The sequence below is a fragment of the Arachis hypogaea genome, chromosome 17 (genome assembly GCF_003086295.3).
Source record: "Arachis hypogaea cultivar Tifrunner chromosome 17, arahy.Tifrunner.gnm2.J5K5, whole genome shotgun sequence".
In the NCBI taxonomy this organism is placed as follows: Eukaryota; Viridiplantae; Streptophyta; class Magnoliopsida; order Fabales; family Fabaceae; genus Arachis; species Arachis hypogaea.
The window spans coordinates 30,776,531-30,795,049 of record NC_092052.1 but is presented as its reverse complement, the minus strand read 5'-3'; the positions used below and the strand labels follow the sequence as shown (position 1 = coordinate 30,795,049).

General features: G+C 33.1%; 1 protein-coding gene across 1 annotated transcript; it reads left to right on the top strand.

The window, feature by feature from the left end:
- Positions 1–11,177: 11,177 nt before the first annotated feature.
- Positions 11,178–14,017, top strand: LOC112766156 (uncharacterized). Its single transcript, XM_025812030.2, has 3 exons — positions 11,178–11,516; positions 12,695–12,835; positions 13,728–14,017. The coding sequence occupies exons 1-3, from the start codon at positions 11,307–11,309 to the stop codon at positions 13,869–13,871; spliced, it is 495 nt and encodes a 164-aa protein (XP_025667815.1). The 5' UTR covers positions 11,178–11,306; the 3' UTR covers positions 13,872–14,017.
- The last annotated feature ends 4,502 nt before the right edge of the window (positions 14,018–18,519 follow it).

Here is an 18,519-nt window from a genome sequence, read left to right as displayed (position 1 = left end):
TGGTTATTTCAAGTTTTTAAAAGAGAAAGATTGTGGGTTCAACACTCACTTTCTTCACTACATACATGACTTATATATATATATATATATATATATATTAGGAGTGCGGGTAGGGTAGGGTAGGGTATACCCTGAACCCGTACCTTACCCTACCCGCAAGCGAACTCACACCGCACCCTACCCTACCCGCAGCGGGTAGGGTAGACAACCCTATCCGAACGGGTTGGTCCGGGTTGGGTACCCATGGGTAGGATATAGATTGTCAGCCCTAATATCAAGGTGATCAGTCTCAATATCAAAAGCTTAGTGCTTCAATTATCCCAAAAAGGTACTCACAAACAAGCAAGCTATGCAATATATAGCAGATAACCTAAATAGCATGAAAGAAAAAGACACAGAGTATGCAATGAATCACAATCGGTCCATCCCTCAGGCTCACGAGGACAAACCGTTCTGATACCACTAAATGTAACACCCTAATTACCCTGAGACTTACCTCGCGTCGTAAAGCAAAGGTTAATCAAAGGTTACAACAATTCTAAAACTAGAACATATATATAAAGAAATAATAATTCTAGAAGCACAATGAAGAATTAAGCTAAAAAACAGAGTTTGAAAAGCGCAAAATGTTCACACGAAGCTACAAACTTAAGGCACAAGATATACATACAGATATCAAGACATATATAGATATATAAGAGCAAAATAGTATAAAGATCTAGCCGCATCTCGCAGAGTTTAAGCCGGCTAGTTATATACAAATAATACAGAGTTTTTGAAAGTAAAATAGCTTATACAATATTTCTCTCAAAGTAAGCCTCTAAGGCATAGATAAATACAAAAGTGAGAGATCTACACAAAATAAACCAAAAGACTTCCAAAATATAGCAAAGATATTCCGCTCTGTCACCATCAAGCAACTCACCGAGGTGGGTTGCTTTCGACCTGCATCTGAAAAACAACAACAAAATATGGTATGAGAACCAGAGGTTCTCAGTATGGTAACAGTGCCCAGTGATGTAAGATATAAGACTCCAGGATACCAGAGGCAATCCTAGAACTTCATATCCATCACAAGATTCAAGCTTAAACCATAAGTAAATTTAAAACATTAACTTTAAAACCACAATGAAAAAGGGTAATCTAACTTAATAGAGTTCTAATCTAACAATTCTCCGCTGTCTCACAGCCTTCGCCAGCCTAACCGCCATGCGATCCCATCGCCACCTCCTTCCGAACCTCCTCAATCCCAGCAGAAAACAAAAGTAATTCATACAAGTAAAGCACAAGTAATTATCATATATAGCAAGTAAAGCAAGAAGCAATTAAACATGTTATACAATTAGGCAAATAATGCAAGTCGGAAAAACAAACAAACATATAGAATATGCACATGATGAATGCTTGTCCTAAGTGGCTCGTGATATCACTTGTCGGCCTATAAACGCCAACCCTACACATCCTTCCAGATGTAGCCTTCCTGCCATGCCAGAGATATAGGCTCTGCATACTCATGCAGCAGAGAAATCTGCCACGCTGAGGATATAGCCCCCGTACACTCATGCAGCAGAGAAGGTTATGCAAGCGGGATACCACCCCAGCCCTCACATCTCAACGTAAGCGGGATAAACCAACCGTCCTTACGCCGGCGCCACGACCTCGACAAGCGGGAGACTACCACAACCTTTGCCCGAGGCGCATAGCGACTCAACAGTCTCAACATAAAACAATATATCATAGCTTTCACAAATCATTTTCAATACTCAGTAAGATCATCTTTCCACTCCGAGTCCTAGACTCGTCTTAAACACCATCAATACGTAACTCCACAACTCATCACATTAATCGTCATTATAGTACTCTACCATCTCACTCAACAAATCCATCCTCAGTACTCCAAAAATCTAAGTCTCCGGCTTATAAAATTAATACAGAAATTCAACTATTTAAGTCTCGAACTCATCTTTAGTAGTATTAGGACCTAAGCACTAAATATTATTCTTAAACGGTATGTAAAGAATGTATGGAAAGCTAGAGAACCTTTGAAAACTAAGAAAAATGATATTTCAACAAAACAGGGGTCTCGTGTACGCAAGCCCCTGTCTCGCGTATGCATGCAGTCCAAAAATGGGTGGTCACGTACGCAACCACTTGCTCGCGTACGCGAGTGTCCCAACCTGAATGGATTGCTCGCGTCACGTGTTAAAGTTCACGTACGCAAGGGCCAAAATTCTGATAGTTCACATACGCATGCAATGCCCGCGTATGCGAGATGCCCAACCTGAATGGATTGGCCGCGTCGCGTGCACTTTGCCGCGTATGCAACCCTCACCAGACTTAGAAAATTTCAAATTTGCAGAATTTCAGTTTTAAACCCCAAATTTTAAAGTTCATAACTTCCTCTACAAAAATCCATTTTTCTCAAACTTTATATCAAATTAAAGCCCCTTGAATCATCTTTAATTTAAAATAAATTTCAATCAATTCTAAAAACTGAAACTCAAGTTATGATCTGTCAAAGCTTGGTAAAACAAGGTTTTCACAAAATCAGCAAGGTTCTCAAATTTTCCAAACGCCTTAATCAAAACCATTTCATAAACATTCTATTGCACATCAATTCTTACCATTCATGTCCACAATCACAACCATATGTCTCTCCAATAACCAATTGACTTCCTTCATCAATTGAACCCTATTTCATTCAATTTTTCCAACATAATTCAACAAAATTCTACAAGTTTTGAATCAAGATTCCAATCTTCCTGATCTTACACAATTTAACTCTTCACCAACATAATTCATCATATCTCCTCATATTTCACAAAGTTGACATTATTCATTCCAACATCAACAATTATTATCATAATTCATCAAAATCATCACAAGCATCAATAATCACAATCCACTATCAACCATTCAAACCTATCCTATGGTCCACTAGCTTAAGTGTCTAGAAATATTATATATTACATAGAGAAAACCAAAACCATACATTGGCTGATTTCTAATATTCCAAAAACCAAAGATTGAGTCCAAACCAAGCTTCCAACCAAAATCAAGTAACTAATCCCAATCCAAAAGCTTCCAAATATCCAAGGCAACTCCAATAAGCTCCAATATTCAAACTAACATCATATATTTCATAAAAATCAAAACCTAATACTCACAATATATCAATTTACAAGGGTTCTTGAAAAATCTTACCTTATCCACTGAAATTTGGGATAGAACCCAACAATCCCTCACTAATGGTTAATACCTAAATAACCAAAACACAAAATTTCACTCAAACCAAAACCCAAAATTTCGAATTTTCTTAGGGAAGAAAACTGGGTATAGATTGGTGAAAATCTTACCACAATACCTAACTCGAAGTGACGGGCTCGACAAGAGCTTCGCATAGCCGCTAACAGCACGCGAATCGAAGTATTGTAGCTCGAGTTATGATCACCGGAAGTTGTATGTGAATAGTGACAATGGAGGAAAAGCTCTCACCTCTCTCCTCACTTCAGCTGCTGGTGTGTGTGGTGTTTGATGAAGAATGAGGTTGAAATAAGCTCATTTAAGTGTATTTATATGTTGGGCTTGGGCCCAACTTGGGTCTAGTATAACCCAATAGTATTTTTAACCCGTTTGACCCACCTTGGGCCAAAACCTTTAGAAATAGTGTCCAGTTTTTAATTCTAAAAGTTTTTCTAAGTTTTTCCTACTATTTTTATTAATCTCACACAGTACTAGAAAGACTTAAGCTGGTATTGCTGGCTAAAAGTACCAGTACGCGTTTTTACGCAATTTTCCGCAGAAAATTACATTTTTTCCACTCAGAAAAATTTACTGAATTCAAATCTCACCGCTAAAATTCTAAATTACGACTTCTAATTCCTCGAACCTATTCAGGACAATTAAATTATTATTTTATATTATCTAAACGGTCGATTAAAATTTCGGTTCTTACACGAATCACGTGATATATCTTCTTCGAAGCGTTCTATTACCAACGTTTTCAACCCAAACAAGTCATCAAAGCATCTCGTCTACCATAGTCCTACCGTGTTAATGCTCCCTCGCGCCTTCCACTGTGTCACTCTGATTATCTGCCACTAAGAATCTGACTTACTATACTATCTCGAGCAGAAATTTTCTTTTAAACCAAATACAGTTTTTGTAACATTTTCCAAAACCTTCAAAACAAGTTGAATCTAAACCAGTTCATTGTTAAAATTTTTTCTAAAGACTCAAAAAATCATTTCTTCTTAAATTAATCAGTTTAAATCATGATTTCCTTAAATTCATTAAAATCCTTAAATAATAACTTTTTAATTTGAATCCCTTTTGTTAAGTTAAGCTTCAAACCAAATCCACAAATTAATAAAATCATAGAACTCACTTTTCTTTCAAACCATATCATTTAAACCAAGTGTTTCGACCTAGTTTCAAAACCAAATTTCAAAATCATTCTAAGCTTCAAAACTTTTTCAACAAGATTCAAGGCCAGACCGGTTAGAAATTGAAAATCATAATTAAAAACCGCAAAAGCATTAGTCGGTCCTTTTGATGATACAACACTCATTCTGTAGTTAGGTCAGTCAGCACTTCCTTTGCCACCAGTGTTGAGCCTCACCCATCAACTGATATGCCTCAAAACTCCACGAACTGGTTTCTAGAACATGTTGAGCTTCTAACGCATAGGTTAGGTTAGCCATCCTCACTACCTCTCCGTTAACGTGATGACCTTATCTGTGAGTTGTCATTCGGGTTTCCTTTCCACACCAAACAATCGATATCAAGGTAATCAGTCTCAATATCTCAAGCTCAGTGCTTCAATTATCCCCAAAGGCACTCACAAACAAGTATGCTATGCATATCAAGCAGATAACCTAAATAGCATAAAAGAAAAAGACAACCCAAAGTATGCAATGAAGCACAATAGTTCCATCCTTCAGGCTCACAAGGACGAACCGCTCTGATACCATAAATATAACACCCCGTTATCCTAAGCCTTACCTCCAGCCGTAAAGCGAAGGATAACAAGACGTCACGACAGTTCTAAAGCTTATAATTTATAATATATGTCTAAGAATTTATATAATTAGAAGCCCGATGAAAGAATAAAACTCAAAGTTGCATCAAGTGGAATTACAAAACGCGAAGCGTTCATAGACGATAACTAAATATGTAGGCACAAACAGAATAAGACATAATAACTATAAAACCTTGTAGATAGCTTCAGGATACACAGCCTGCGGAGTTTAGGCCGGCTAGTCTAATTGAATATAACAGAGTTTTGAAGTTTAAAATAGCAACAACCTATCTCTCAAAGTTTTCAAAAATAAAGCCTATAAGGCAATAAGGTTATATAAATACAAAGGATGAGAGAAAATACGACAACAAATAATCAAAATACAGAGACAACAAAAGATCCTTCGCTCTGTCACCATCCGCAAACTCACCGACGTGGGTTGCGACCTACATCTGAAAAACAACAACAACATATGGTATGAGAATCGGAGGTTCTCAGTATGGTAACAGTGCCCAATATGTAAGATGTAAGGTTCTGGAACGCCGAAGGCAATCCAAGAACTTCACACCAAACAGATATTCAAGCTTAACAATAAATAACCTAAACCATAAACATTAAACAGGGTTATCTAAACTTAAGGGATTTCTAACTAAAACTAGTCACTGTTGTCCCACAGCCTTCACTAACCTACCCTCCGTACGATCCCATCGCCACCGCCTACCTAGCCTCCTCAGTACCAGACAATCACAGATAATGCAAGCAAGTAATACACAAGTAATATTCATGTATAGCAAGTAATTCAAGAAGCAATTTGGCATATTATACATTTAGGCAAACTACAAGTAATCAAAGCAACCAAGCACATAAGAGATGCATATGATAAATACATGTCCTATTGGCTGTGATATCACATGTCGGTTATAGTGCCAAACCCGACACAAAATCCGGTCGGTAACTTCCGGATTAGTCTCTCTGTTGCGCATACTCAGGAAGAATAATTCCGAAGAATGAGTGCCCTACCACCTTCTCCTTTCAAAGGGAAACGTTCCAAGGGACAGTGCCCTACCACCTTCCTCTGGATGCCGCATGATTTCGTGGGTTAGTGCCCTACCACCTTGCAACCAGAGAGAAAATGTATACTCAAGAGGAATAATTTCGAGGGATGAGCGCCCTACCACCTTCTCCATGAGTGAGAAATATGAGTGGGAAGCCCAGCTTCAACCCTCACATCCGAACGTAGGCGGGAGACTGCCACAGCCCCTACAATGGAGAACAAAGCATATCACAATCACATAATCCATCTCGGAGGCCACTGCTCATAGCATACTTTCGTTCATACCCATTCCATTAACCATAATCATTCATTTCCAAGTCTTGAACTCATTATCCATCCTCAATATCACAAGTTCATCATCAATATAGTACACCGTCAAATACCCAACTAGTCCATCCCCCTATACACCAAAAACCTAAGTCTTCATCTTCTAACTTATTACCAGAAAATATCTAGTTAAACTAACTTATGGTACTTTCTATGTTTCAAAGCCTAAAAATAAGCTAAGGGATCTTAAACAAGCATTATGGGAGTTTACAAGCTTGCCGGGAAGGTAAAACGGTTAAAAACAAGGTTTTCATTGAAAAACAGGACAGTGTACGTACGCATAGGGTTGTGCGTACGCATGCCCATAAGAGTTTTCCCAGTTTGTGCGTACGCATGATGTTGTGCGTACGCACAACTTGCAAAATTTGCAGGGTGTGTGTGCGCACCAGAGTGCGCTAGCGCTCCCAACAGTAGGCATATCCCTATGTGTGTGCATGCGCACCAGAATGTGCGTATGCACATTTTTCGAAAATCAAAGGGTGTGCGTGCGCACAAGGGTGTGAGTACGCACAAGTCAAAGCATAGCCCCTGTTCAGAGCACGCGCACAACAGTGGGCGTGCGCACATAAATCAGAAATCACAAATTCTGCAACATCACAGAATTCAGATTTTTGACACAAACTTCCAACGATCATATCTTTCTCTACAAAATCTATACCATTTTAAAACTCTTTGAATTATCTTTAATTTGATATAAAATTCATTAAATTTCAAAAACTGTAGTTCAAGATATGATCCGTCAAAGTTCACCAAAAACTGGTTTTTACCAAAAGTTCACTGGTTGTCAAACCTTCAAAATTCACAACCAAACCAATTAAAAGCCTATTCAATTCACCATAAAACACAACCAAATACTATACGTTACCTTTCCATCACAATTCAACCAACTCAACACCTATATCAATCAATTCATCCACCATAAACCCAACAATTCCACACTTTCCACATCAAGATTCTAATATCAACCATTTTAACATAATCTCACTACTCATAAGCATCACTTATCCTATCTCAACATCAACAAACACCATAATTCATTATCAACCCACACAATCATTCTATTCCATCCAACTTCATAATTCAACATCATCATTCACCATACTCATCACAATCATCAAAATCATCATACATCACATTTATCAACAATCAAATTCAATCCTATCCTATGGTCTACTAGCCTACGTGTCCAGAAACATTACATATTACATAAAGACAATCGAAACCATACATTGGCCGATCTCTAATATGCATAACACATCAAAACTTGGATCCCACAAGCTTCCAAAAAGCCAAGGCAACTCCAACAAGCACTAAAACTCAAACTAACATCATATATATGTCAAAATCAAAACTTAAGGTTCACAAAAATAACTAAATACAAGGGTCTAGTGAGATTTTACCTTACTCAACGAGATTAGGAGCAAAACCCAACAATACTCCAATGTAAGATCACCCCTAAACAAACAAAATCAAAAAATCTACTCAAAAACCAAACCCAAAAATACAGAAATGTTAGGGCAAAAAACTGGAACTCAAGTATTGAGTTCTTACCAAAAAAACTTTGTTATAAAAGAAGAGCTCGATGAGAGCTTTGCGTGGCCATAAACGGCTCGTTAATCGGAGCTCCGAATCAAAAGTTATGGAACTTTGAAGGAGGAAGTAAATAGTGCCATCCCTCTTCTCCTCTCTTCAGTCTTCACCATCAGCGTCCCCCCCCCCTTCCAAACTCTCTCTTTAGGTTAAAATGAGCTGAATGCTCATTAAATGACCTTATATATGTTGGGCCTTAGTCCCGGTTTGGACTCGATCCAACCCGTTAGCGTAAGTGGGCTAAAACCTTTAGGATTAGCGCCCGGTTTTACATTCTAAATTATTTTTGTCCTTTCAAAACAATAAATTAAATTTCTAAAATCTTATTTTCCAAAAATACGCGGTATCGGACAGACTAGAGTCGGTACTGCCGACTTAAGCACCAATACGCATTTTTACAAAAATCTTTCGCAAAAGATACATTTTCCAACTCAAAAAAACTCATTGAAATTAAATTTCACCTTTATATTTTAGAAAGAATAATTTTATATTTTCGAACCCATTTCGGATAATTAAATTATTATTTTATTAAAACGATTTTACGTAAAAATTCTGGTTCTTACATCTTTCCATCCTAATTAAAAATTTTGTCCCCGAAATTCGAATTGTTTTGTTACTCATAACAATATGATGTTTCTCTATCTCCAACTCGATTCATAAATTATTTATAGATCTTGTTAACATGTGTCTTAAAGATATATTTTTAAAATATTATAAAAAATATTTTAGTAAAAGTTCTAGAAAAGATAAAATTTTTGTACTTTTAATACATTGATACATAAAAAAATTTAAAAATTTTCTATTATTTTATTCTTAAAATATGTTCTTCAGACAAAAAATAACTAAATCTATTATTTTTTTTTAGGCAAAGTTATTTATTTATTTAATGCATTTTTTTCACAAAATTTAAGAAACGAGTAAAATATTATTTTTGTCTCTAATATTTGTGGTAAATTTTAAAGTTGTTCTTAAAGTTTAAATCGCCCTATTTAAATCCCTAACGTTTCAAAATTGTCTCAATGTCGTCTTGCCATTAGTAATCTATTAATAGAATTGGCGATAGGACAACAATGAGACGATTTTGAAATGTTAAGAACTTAAATAAGATAAAAATATTAGAGACAAAAATCATACATTACTCTTAAAAAAATTACCAAATCAAGTAAAATGATAGTGAGTTTTAACGGAATGAATTGCCTAATCAATTCAAGATTTTTATTCATGCTAGTAGATAAATTTTCAAGAAAATAAAAAAAAGGACATGTTATTATATATAATAAAATATAAATTATACCTTTTTATCTCTAATATACTGAACTTTTTTAATGTTTAATTTAATTAAATTTTGTTTTTAACTTCTAAATAAATTTTAATTTTTTTCCTTTAATAAGTTCAAATTCTTTATAATAGATAATTATTCAATTTATTTTTATTCGCATCTAAATAAATTACTCTTAATCACATTTTTTCATTCTAAATAAATTTATGTAAAAAAATTAATATTATTGAAGAATAAAATTAAAATTTATTTTAAAGTTAAAAAATATTTATTTAAATTAAATATTAAAAAAGTTCGATACATTATAGACAAAAGGATATAATTTAAACTTTAATATATATGTATCATGCACTTTTTTAAATAAAAATTTTGAATTTATAATGTAATTCATTCCATTAAAATTTACTTTCATTTTACTTGATTTGGTAATTTTTCTAAAAGTAATATATTATTTTTATTCCTAACATTTTCGTCTCATTTAAGTGCCTAATGTAACAACCCTACTTTTTAAAAAGTAGGATTGTTACATTTATTTGGTATAATTGAAATTATAATTTCAATTATACCAAATATCTAATAAAGTTTATATAAAAATTCTAATTAATTTAAACTTCAATTATCATGAGACTCTATTTAATTACTTTTAGTAAAATAATTTTCTTAAAATAAAATTATCAACAAATAAAATAAATCACAAATAACTAATTATTTGATTTTTTAAAAAGTAGGGTTGTTACACCTAATGTTTTAAAATCGTCTCAATTTATTTTGTTTTTAGTTGCTTACGGAATCTCCTAACTCGACAGATCAAAGACTAATTCATCGCAGATCTGAGCTCTATTTAAAGGTTTTATCTATCACTGGCCAATAGGTTACTACATGCACAAGACAGAATTTAAATCCCAACACTTACTTAAGCGAACGAGGGAACTAACCACTCCACCAACTCAAATTAGTTTTTTACTCTTTACTTTTTTTTTGGGTGATATACTCTTTACTTTTTTTTTTTTGGTAATGATATACTCTTTACTTTACTCAAAGAGTAAAGTATCGTTTTTGTACCCAATATTTGGGGTAAGTCCCAAAGTTGTCCCTAACATTTCAATCGCCCTATTTAAGTCCTTAACGTTTCAAAATTGACTCAATGTTATCCTGCCATTAGGAATCCATTAACAGAATTGACGGCAGGACAAAATTGAGACGATTTTGAAACGTTAGGAACTTTAATAGGACGAAAACGTTGGAGACAAAAACAATACATAGAAATAAATTTTAATTTTATCTTTCAATAATATTAATTTTTTACTGTACATAGTATTCAATTATTTTTTAATCACATCTAAGTTATAGTTAATCACGTTACTTTCATTCTAAATAAATTAATTTTTTTTATTATTTTACACTTAAAGTAATATAATTTTACTTTCATTACTTAATCACATTAATTATAATTTTTTTTATAATTTCACACTTTTATTTTAATCACATTATATTATTTATTTAGAATAAAAGTATAAAATTTATTTATTTATAAAAAAATTACATTACTTTAAGTGTAAAATTATAAAAAAAATATTTAGAATGAAAGTAATGTGATTAACTATAACTTAGATGTGATTAAAAAATAATTGAATACTATGTACAGTAAAAAATTGATATTATTAAAAGATAAAATTAAAATTTATTTTTATATATTGTTTTTGTCCCAACGTTTTCATCCTATTTAAGTCTCTAGCATTTTAAAATCGTCTCAATTTTGTCCCGCCATCAATTCGGTTAATGGATTTTTGTCAGCACCCAATTTTAAAATGTTAAGAACTTAAATAGAATGATAGAAACGTTAGGGACAATTTTATAACTTACTGTAAAGATAAAACCGATATTTTACTCTTACTGTTTAATAGACCAACGTGATCATCTAGTGAAAAAAAGGGGGATTTGCGCCGTCAGGCCCAAAAAACCCCATTGAAAAACCCAAGTGCTGATCCATTACTTCAACGACTCGGCAGCTGAGACGTGAAACGGTTTGGAGAAACATGAAGGCGGAGAAGGGAGTTGAATCGGTGCTGCAGCATCAGCTAAGCCAACAAGAATCAGAAGCCTTATCGCGACTCCAATCTCTTCCTTCAATAAGCCCCGGCGATAGCAGCACCTTCTACGAACACTTCATCCTCCGAGGCATCCGCGTTGACCGAGTCCAACCCGGTCTCGTTTCTTGCTCCTTCAAAGTCCCCCCTCGCCTCACTGTAACTGACTTCCACACCCTTAATCATCACCTTTCTTCTTCTTGTTGTTATTATTACTTTCTTTCTTGTTTGATCGTACTTTTTTTATTTAAAAAAAAGGTGAAGTACTCACCGTTTGGGGAATCTTATTTTGGTTCGTAACATTTCAATGGTTTTATTTTATTCTAAAATGTTTAAAATGAAATTTATCCTACCGGCAAATTCTTTACTAACAATTAACAGGATCGATGTACTGTTAATAAATTTTTTATTAAAGTTAGTTTGCTCAACCCTTTTTCTTCATTTACCTTTTTAACAAACCCAAATAATATTTTTTTACTTTTTTTTAATTCTCTCTTTTATACTATTAGTTCTTCAAGAGGAGTTTGAGGAACTAGAAGAATGGAATAGAAAAATAGTTTGAACTTATTGAAAAGGTGAAGATGGGAGAGGGAAATTAAGTAATTGTAGTTTTAACAAAAACATTATTGATAGTATATCAATTTCGTTAAGTGTTAGTGAAGGATTTGATGGTGGGATAATATTAATGCCATTAAATATTTTAGAATAAAAATAGGATGATTAAAATTTTAGAGACCAAAGTAGGATTCACTTTAAATGTTAGAGACTAAAATAATACTTTACCCTTTAGAAGATTTGTAATGTTGCTCAAGCCCTATCTTAATCTTTTATTAGTTTTTATGAAGTGAGTCTTTTTATAATTTGGATTTTAAAGTATATTGTTACTTGATAATCATTAATAGTGTTCAATGCTTAGTGCCTATGCAATAATCACACATGAAGACTACCTGATTGTGCATTCTACCGGAAGATTAGAGTTAGAATTTATGAGTATCGGAAATTGTTGATGCTATCTATCTTCACCTTTTCTTAAGAACAAATATGAAAAATGGTATGGATCATTCTTTGAAATGATGCCTGGACACTTTTTTAAACAGATAATTTGAATACCTTTTTTTACCTTTTTGGTTTTTTCAAAATACTACATCCACAACAAAATTCAGCCTAATTTGTTATAAATACATGTGTTGTTTTACTCATTTTCAATGTATATTTTATATTCTTACATGTATTTTACAATTGGCCAATTTGGTGGCTGATTTTTTTGTGGACAAGTGGTATGTTGTTTTGCCGATACTTGAGTATTTTGTGATCTGTATGGATTGCTTCTGTTACAGGATGAGTCAGGTAAGTTGTGTAACGGCGCAATCGCGAATCTTGTTGATGAGGTGGGAGGAGCTGTGGTACATGTTGAGGGTCTCCCCATGAATGTTTCAGTAGACATGTCCATTTCTTTTCTTTCAACTGCTCGAGTTGATGTAAGTCTATAGCATCCTCTGTATTTATATGCCTTTGATCAAATTTTGTGTAGCTCTTTGTTATGTTAATTTGCCGGTGTTGATATTGAAAGCGGAAGGAGATGGAGATTGAATTATATCTATCAAACCTTGCATTCTAGATGCATAATTAATTTTGCCCGCATTGTAAGGTGAAAATTGAGAATTAAAAGTTACTATGCAAAGCGAGGTGCTCGGAATATTATGGTGAGATATGATTGGATTTAAAAGTTTGGTATAAACTAGGAAATTGTTGATTCCATCTAATGGGATAAGGCTTTTTTGTTGTTGGTTTAAACAATGGAATTATGTAACTGAATTCTATTTGGTTTCAAGTCTATGCAATTAGTTAATTCCAAATCAAGGAAATCGATTCCAATTTTCAGTGAATTCAGTTCCATGGGTTCCCAAACTCTTTTGGATCAAACAGTGCATCTCATATGTGGGAGAGAATTATGAAGGTCCATGAGTTCCTACGTCCTACTATATTGTTATTAAGACTTATAACTTATAGCCTGCATTATAATGTTTGTATTGATTTGCTATTGGACGTTCTGTGCAATTTGTTAGGGTTTATACAATCATACCTAGTACCTCAATTATTTGTTGCTGTGTATTGGTACCTGCTAATTGCTATAGAACAAGTTCATATTAAAAGTTTTTAGCTTAGCCTTTATGCTTTTAACTTACAACCAGATTTTTTTTTACGCCACAAACTTTTACGCTTCTTGTTGTCTCTAGTTTTGCTGTGAACATCTATGTGAATTCTTGCAATGAATCCTTTCATTTTCAGGGTGTAAGATATGCTTAAAACTGTTTTTGCATACAATATAAATGCTGTTTGATTACCTCTAATAGATATCACTTATTGCAGGATGAGCTAGAGATTACTTCGAAGCTGTTGGGAAGGAAAGGAGGTTATTCCGGAACGATCGTTCTCCTGAAAAATAAAGCAACTGGAGAGTTGATAGCAGAAGGTCGACATTCTCTATTTGGTAGGCATAACAGCAAAATGTAATTCTGATATGGTGTATGTTGTATCAAGGTTTTCTTTATGTGAACCTTTTGGGCATGTGTTGCTATTTATATAAGTTGTGATATGTTGAATAATTAGTTTTACATGTTGTATATTAAAAAAGTAAAAAGAAGGAATTTCCCTCATAATTCTACCCTATTGCTGCATGATCTGTTTATAGAAAGTTTTACATGAGTGATGATAGATGAGAATATTGACATATTGTGCAGAAGAATAAGAAGCTCCACTTGGTTGGGGAATATATTATCTTGTAAAAGTTTCACATGACGGGGTTATGTGTAGATTTTTACCATTGATCTTGAAGGTACTGTGAGTGGTTTGATCAATGGTAAACTTCTACATGTGATATGAAATTTTTATATGAAAGTATCTATTTCCCTCCCCGAGTTTAAACATGAAAATTCGGGTCGGATGGATTTTCAACACGTCGTGTAAGAACTTTATGCTTCGGTTCGAAGTAAAAATAAAGATAAAAAATTTGTATGAATAAGTTTGATCTCTAAAATTACATAGAAAATTCATCCATAAGAAAACTATCCTATTATCTTCAACCAAAATTTTTGGTTTGTTCGTTATGAATTGGTAAAATTAAACAATCAATTTTAATTTTTCCCACATTGCTAGTTCGTGTAAAATTGTAAAATTTAGTTTTAAACATCAAAGATAATAATTAACTTAAATAAGTTTTTGGTCTTTATAAAATATTTTAATTTTGATTTTTATAAATTTTTCTTTTGATTTTGATCCAGAAAACTTTAAAGAAAATTTTATAGAGATCAAATAAAAAAGAAGTATTTTATAGGAATAAAAATTTAATTATGTCAAGATAAATTTTGCATGATTAAGATGAAATATTGATAGCTTGTGAAAAAGAAATGTTATTAAAAATTTGCGTTTATAGAAAAGAATTTTATTGATGAAATGTTATGTTGTGATTAGGTAAAAAATCCCAGTAATTTTAGAGGGCATGTTTACCATGACAAATATAGTAAATAGTTGTTGATAAATATTTGTCTTAACCTATCATTCTATGAATTAATATTTAAAATGGCTTTTAAAATTTGGTTCTTGCCTCAATCTGACTCTCAAAATTTTAATCGACTCAAATTAAATCTTCAAATTTTAAAAGTCTACTCACCTTAGCCCTTCTACTTATTTCTATTAACGGCATGCCTAAATGTTACGTGATACACTGGCAATTACTAAACAATGTCGTTTTAGTGTTGATGCTTAATCCTCCTTAAAACGACGCCGTTTGAGACAATAAAGAATTAAAACACAAATCCACCTCAGTTTTGATAATCAAAACACTGAAACAGGGAGACTCTTTTTCATTCTCTCGCATGCACGGTGATAAAGAAGATCAATGCCACTACTGTAGGTCTTCAATGAAGTTTGATTTAGTTGTTCTCTCAAATTATTTTTTTGCATGATTCATGACTCTTATGCTTTTCCTTTGTAATTTATGAGGGAGTGACTAAATTGAGCTTCATTGAAGACCTACAGTAGCGGCATTGATCTTTCTCACCACTGTGCATGCGAGAAAATGAAGAAGAAGAAGAAGAGTCTCCCTGTTTCAGTGTTTTGATTATCAAAACTAAGGTGAATTTGTGTTTTAACACCTTGTTGTCTCCAACGGCGTCGTTTTAGGGGGAATTAGGCACCAACACTAAAACGACGTCATTTAGTAACTGCAAGCGTGTCACTTAACATTCCAACTAGGCACGCCGTTAATGGAGATAAGTGGAAGAGCTAACGTGAGTAGACTTTTGAAATTTGGAGGTTCAATTTGAGTCAATTGAAATTTCAAAAGCTAAATTGAGGCTGGGCCAAATTTTAAGGGCCATTTTGAGTATTAACTCATCATTCTGCTATTAAAAAAACAAAAATACTAGACCGCTAAACTTTTTTGTAACCAAGTCCATTCAAGTTAAATTTATGTACGTGCATTTACGTTTTAGCTTTTATTCTCGTTCTACTTCTTTTTTCTCCTCCTCTTTATCGTTCCTCTTTCTTCTCCACCATCTTTTTTCATTTAATTTCTTTTTCTTTTTTTTTCTCATCATCATCATCTTCTTCTTAATTATTTCAATATCACATAATTAATTTAACGATAACAAAAGTAACCAGTGTTCTGAGAACCGGACCGGACCGGCCGGTTCGAATGAGTTAACTGAAAATCGGCCCTCTTACCGGTCCGGTTGATGGCAAAAATCGATCTACAAAAAATCGGTCAAAAAATTGGTCAAACCGGTAGTTAACTGGTGAACCGGGTGAACTAGTCTGGTTTTCTGGAGTACCGGTTTGCTATTTCTAATCAAAACTGCACTGTTTTGATTAATAAAAATTGGGAAAAACTGAAAAGAAAGTCCAAACGGGCAGAGAGACACCCCCCCTCTTTCACTTCTCTTTCTCTCACCAAAATCCAACCCTAAAGCCAAAACCTTGCTAACACACACCAAATCGCGCTGAAGGAGAAGGCGGCGAGAGGCAGAAGACGACGATAGAGCTCACGTAGTGGGGGACAGAGGAACTCGCAGCTTCAATCTTTGGGAGAGAAAGCGCATGCACCGTTGGAGATGAGGGAGACGATCACGACGGAACAGAAAGGACGGCGGAGTCTAGAGAAGAACTGGACGCTGGTGGCTTCTGCAAAACGGGACGGTGTTGGCCTTCTGGGAGTGTGGCGGACTGGAGGTGGCGACTGGACAGTGAAGAAGAAGCGAGACGAAAGGTTCGAATTGGTGGCGCTCAGTCGCGGAAAAAATTTGATAAACGGCAGTGAACGATCGCCTCGATCACTGTCGAGTGACCAAATTGATTTGGGGATTAGGGTTTCTCTGTCCATCGTTGCCTCTCCGTTTTTCGTTGCTTGCTTCTTCGACGTCGTCAATGGTAAGCTCCTCCAGTGCTTCTTCAGTTTGATTTCTGGGAGTTGATTGCTGTTTTTCTGGATATGTTGATCGCGAATCGTTGTTTTTCTGGGTTATATGCTTGTTATGTGACTTAAGTTTTTTCATTGTTCATTGTTATTGTGAAGAAAGCTGGATTGTTGGTATTTGTTTTGACTTTTGGACTATTATTGTTGATTATATATAATGTTCTGAGTTATTTTTGTGTTATTGTTATGATTTTTGGACTATTATTGTTCTGACTTCTGGTATTTGTTCTGATTTTGAATTAATTTATTAGTTATTGACTTGTTGCTGAGTAAAATTATTCAGGAATTTTTTATTTTGAAGATAGAATAATGAGATAGTGATCACCAAGTTAAAAATTTTAATATATTTATTTTAATATTTAATTAAATCGGTTCAATCACGGTTTAACCACGGTTAACCATTAAACCGTTGAACCAATATTTTTACCGGTTTATTGACCGGTCCAGTTCTCAGAACCTTGAAAGTAACATATAAATTTTAGGTTAATGACACAAGAAATCTTTGAAAATGATATTGGAATTTTTTATAAATCACACAAGAAATTTTTGAAGAACCACATATCCAAAATCTTAACTCACTCAACTAACAAAATACATTCAAATGTGTTTTGAAACAAAAAAATCAATAATCTATACGAATGACACATGAAAGACTAGACATCTTATATATGAATTCAATATCACTCAATTAGTTCAATAATAAAAAAAATTTCGTTTAAAAAAATTGTTACGCTTAAGAAATTTCAATGTCAAAATTAAGAAACTTTGTGTGTCACAATTAAATAATTTGTTGCTATTTTTTAATAAATTCTACAGAATTCAAAACTCCCCTTCCCCTTCCCCTTTCTCTAGTCATCGTCTTTTTCTTATTATTTCACATTCTCATAATTTTTTTTATGTCACCATCTTAACAAGAACTTGTGTCACGGTTAAAAAATTTCGGTGCTATTTCTAATAAATTTTACACAATTCAAAACTCCATTTTTTCTTCTTCTTTCACATTCTCATAATTTTTCTTATTTCACCTTCTTAACAAGAACTTGTGTCACAGTTAAGAAATTTTGGTGCAAAACTAAAACCTTCTTGTGTCACATTTAAAAAATTTTGGTACTATTTTAACATAAAGTCTGCACAATTCAAAAACCCTTCATCCTCCTCTTCTTCTTCTTCTTTCTTTTTCATCAGTTCCTTTTTGTTTCACCTATTCATAATTCTTTTTTAAAATTATAATTTTTAGTATTGTTTAATTTATATGGTAGAACTCAATAATTGAAAAATATTAAGATTCAACAAGTGATCCTACAAATCGGTTTTTCAATTATTGAGTTCTACTATATAAATTAAACAATAATAAAAATTATAATTTTAAAAAATTTAAAAGATTTAAATTTTAAAATAACTACTATATTATTTAGTGAAATTTAAAATATTAAATTTTAAATATATAATCAGAAATAATTTGATAAACTCGTTTAAATAAAAAAATTTCACTATAAAAAATTATAATTTAAAAATATAAAATTTTAAAATACAAATGACAAAATAACTTTATAATAATTTAATTATTTTTATTATTTTATGTAAAAAAATTTTGTTTATTAAAGTCTAAAAAATAATATTAAAATTATTACTATAAAAAAATATTTTAAATTTAATATTATGAAAAAAAATAAAAAAATTATATAAGGA

Excerpts from the sequence above, each read along its gene's own strand:
- LOC112766156 (XM_025812030.2), top strand. The coding sequence starts at position 11,307 with ATGAAGGCGGAGAAGGGAGTTGAATCGGTGCTGCAGCATCAGCTAAGC. Across the intron at positions 11,517-12,694 it reads AAGTCCCCCCTCGCCTCACT|GATGAGTCAGGTAAGTTGTG; the intron begins GTAACTGACTTC and ends CTTCTGTTACAG. Across the intron at positions 12,836-13,727 it reads TTTCAACTGCTCGAGTTGAT|GATGAGCTAGAGATTACTTC; the intron begins GTAAGTCTATAG and ends CACTTATTGCAG.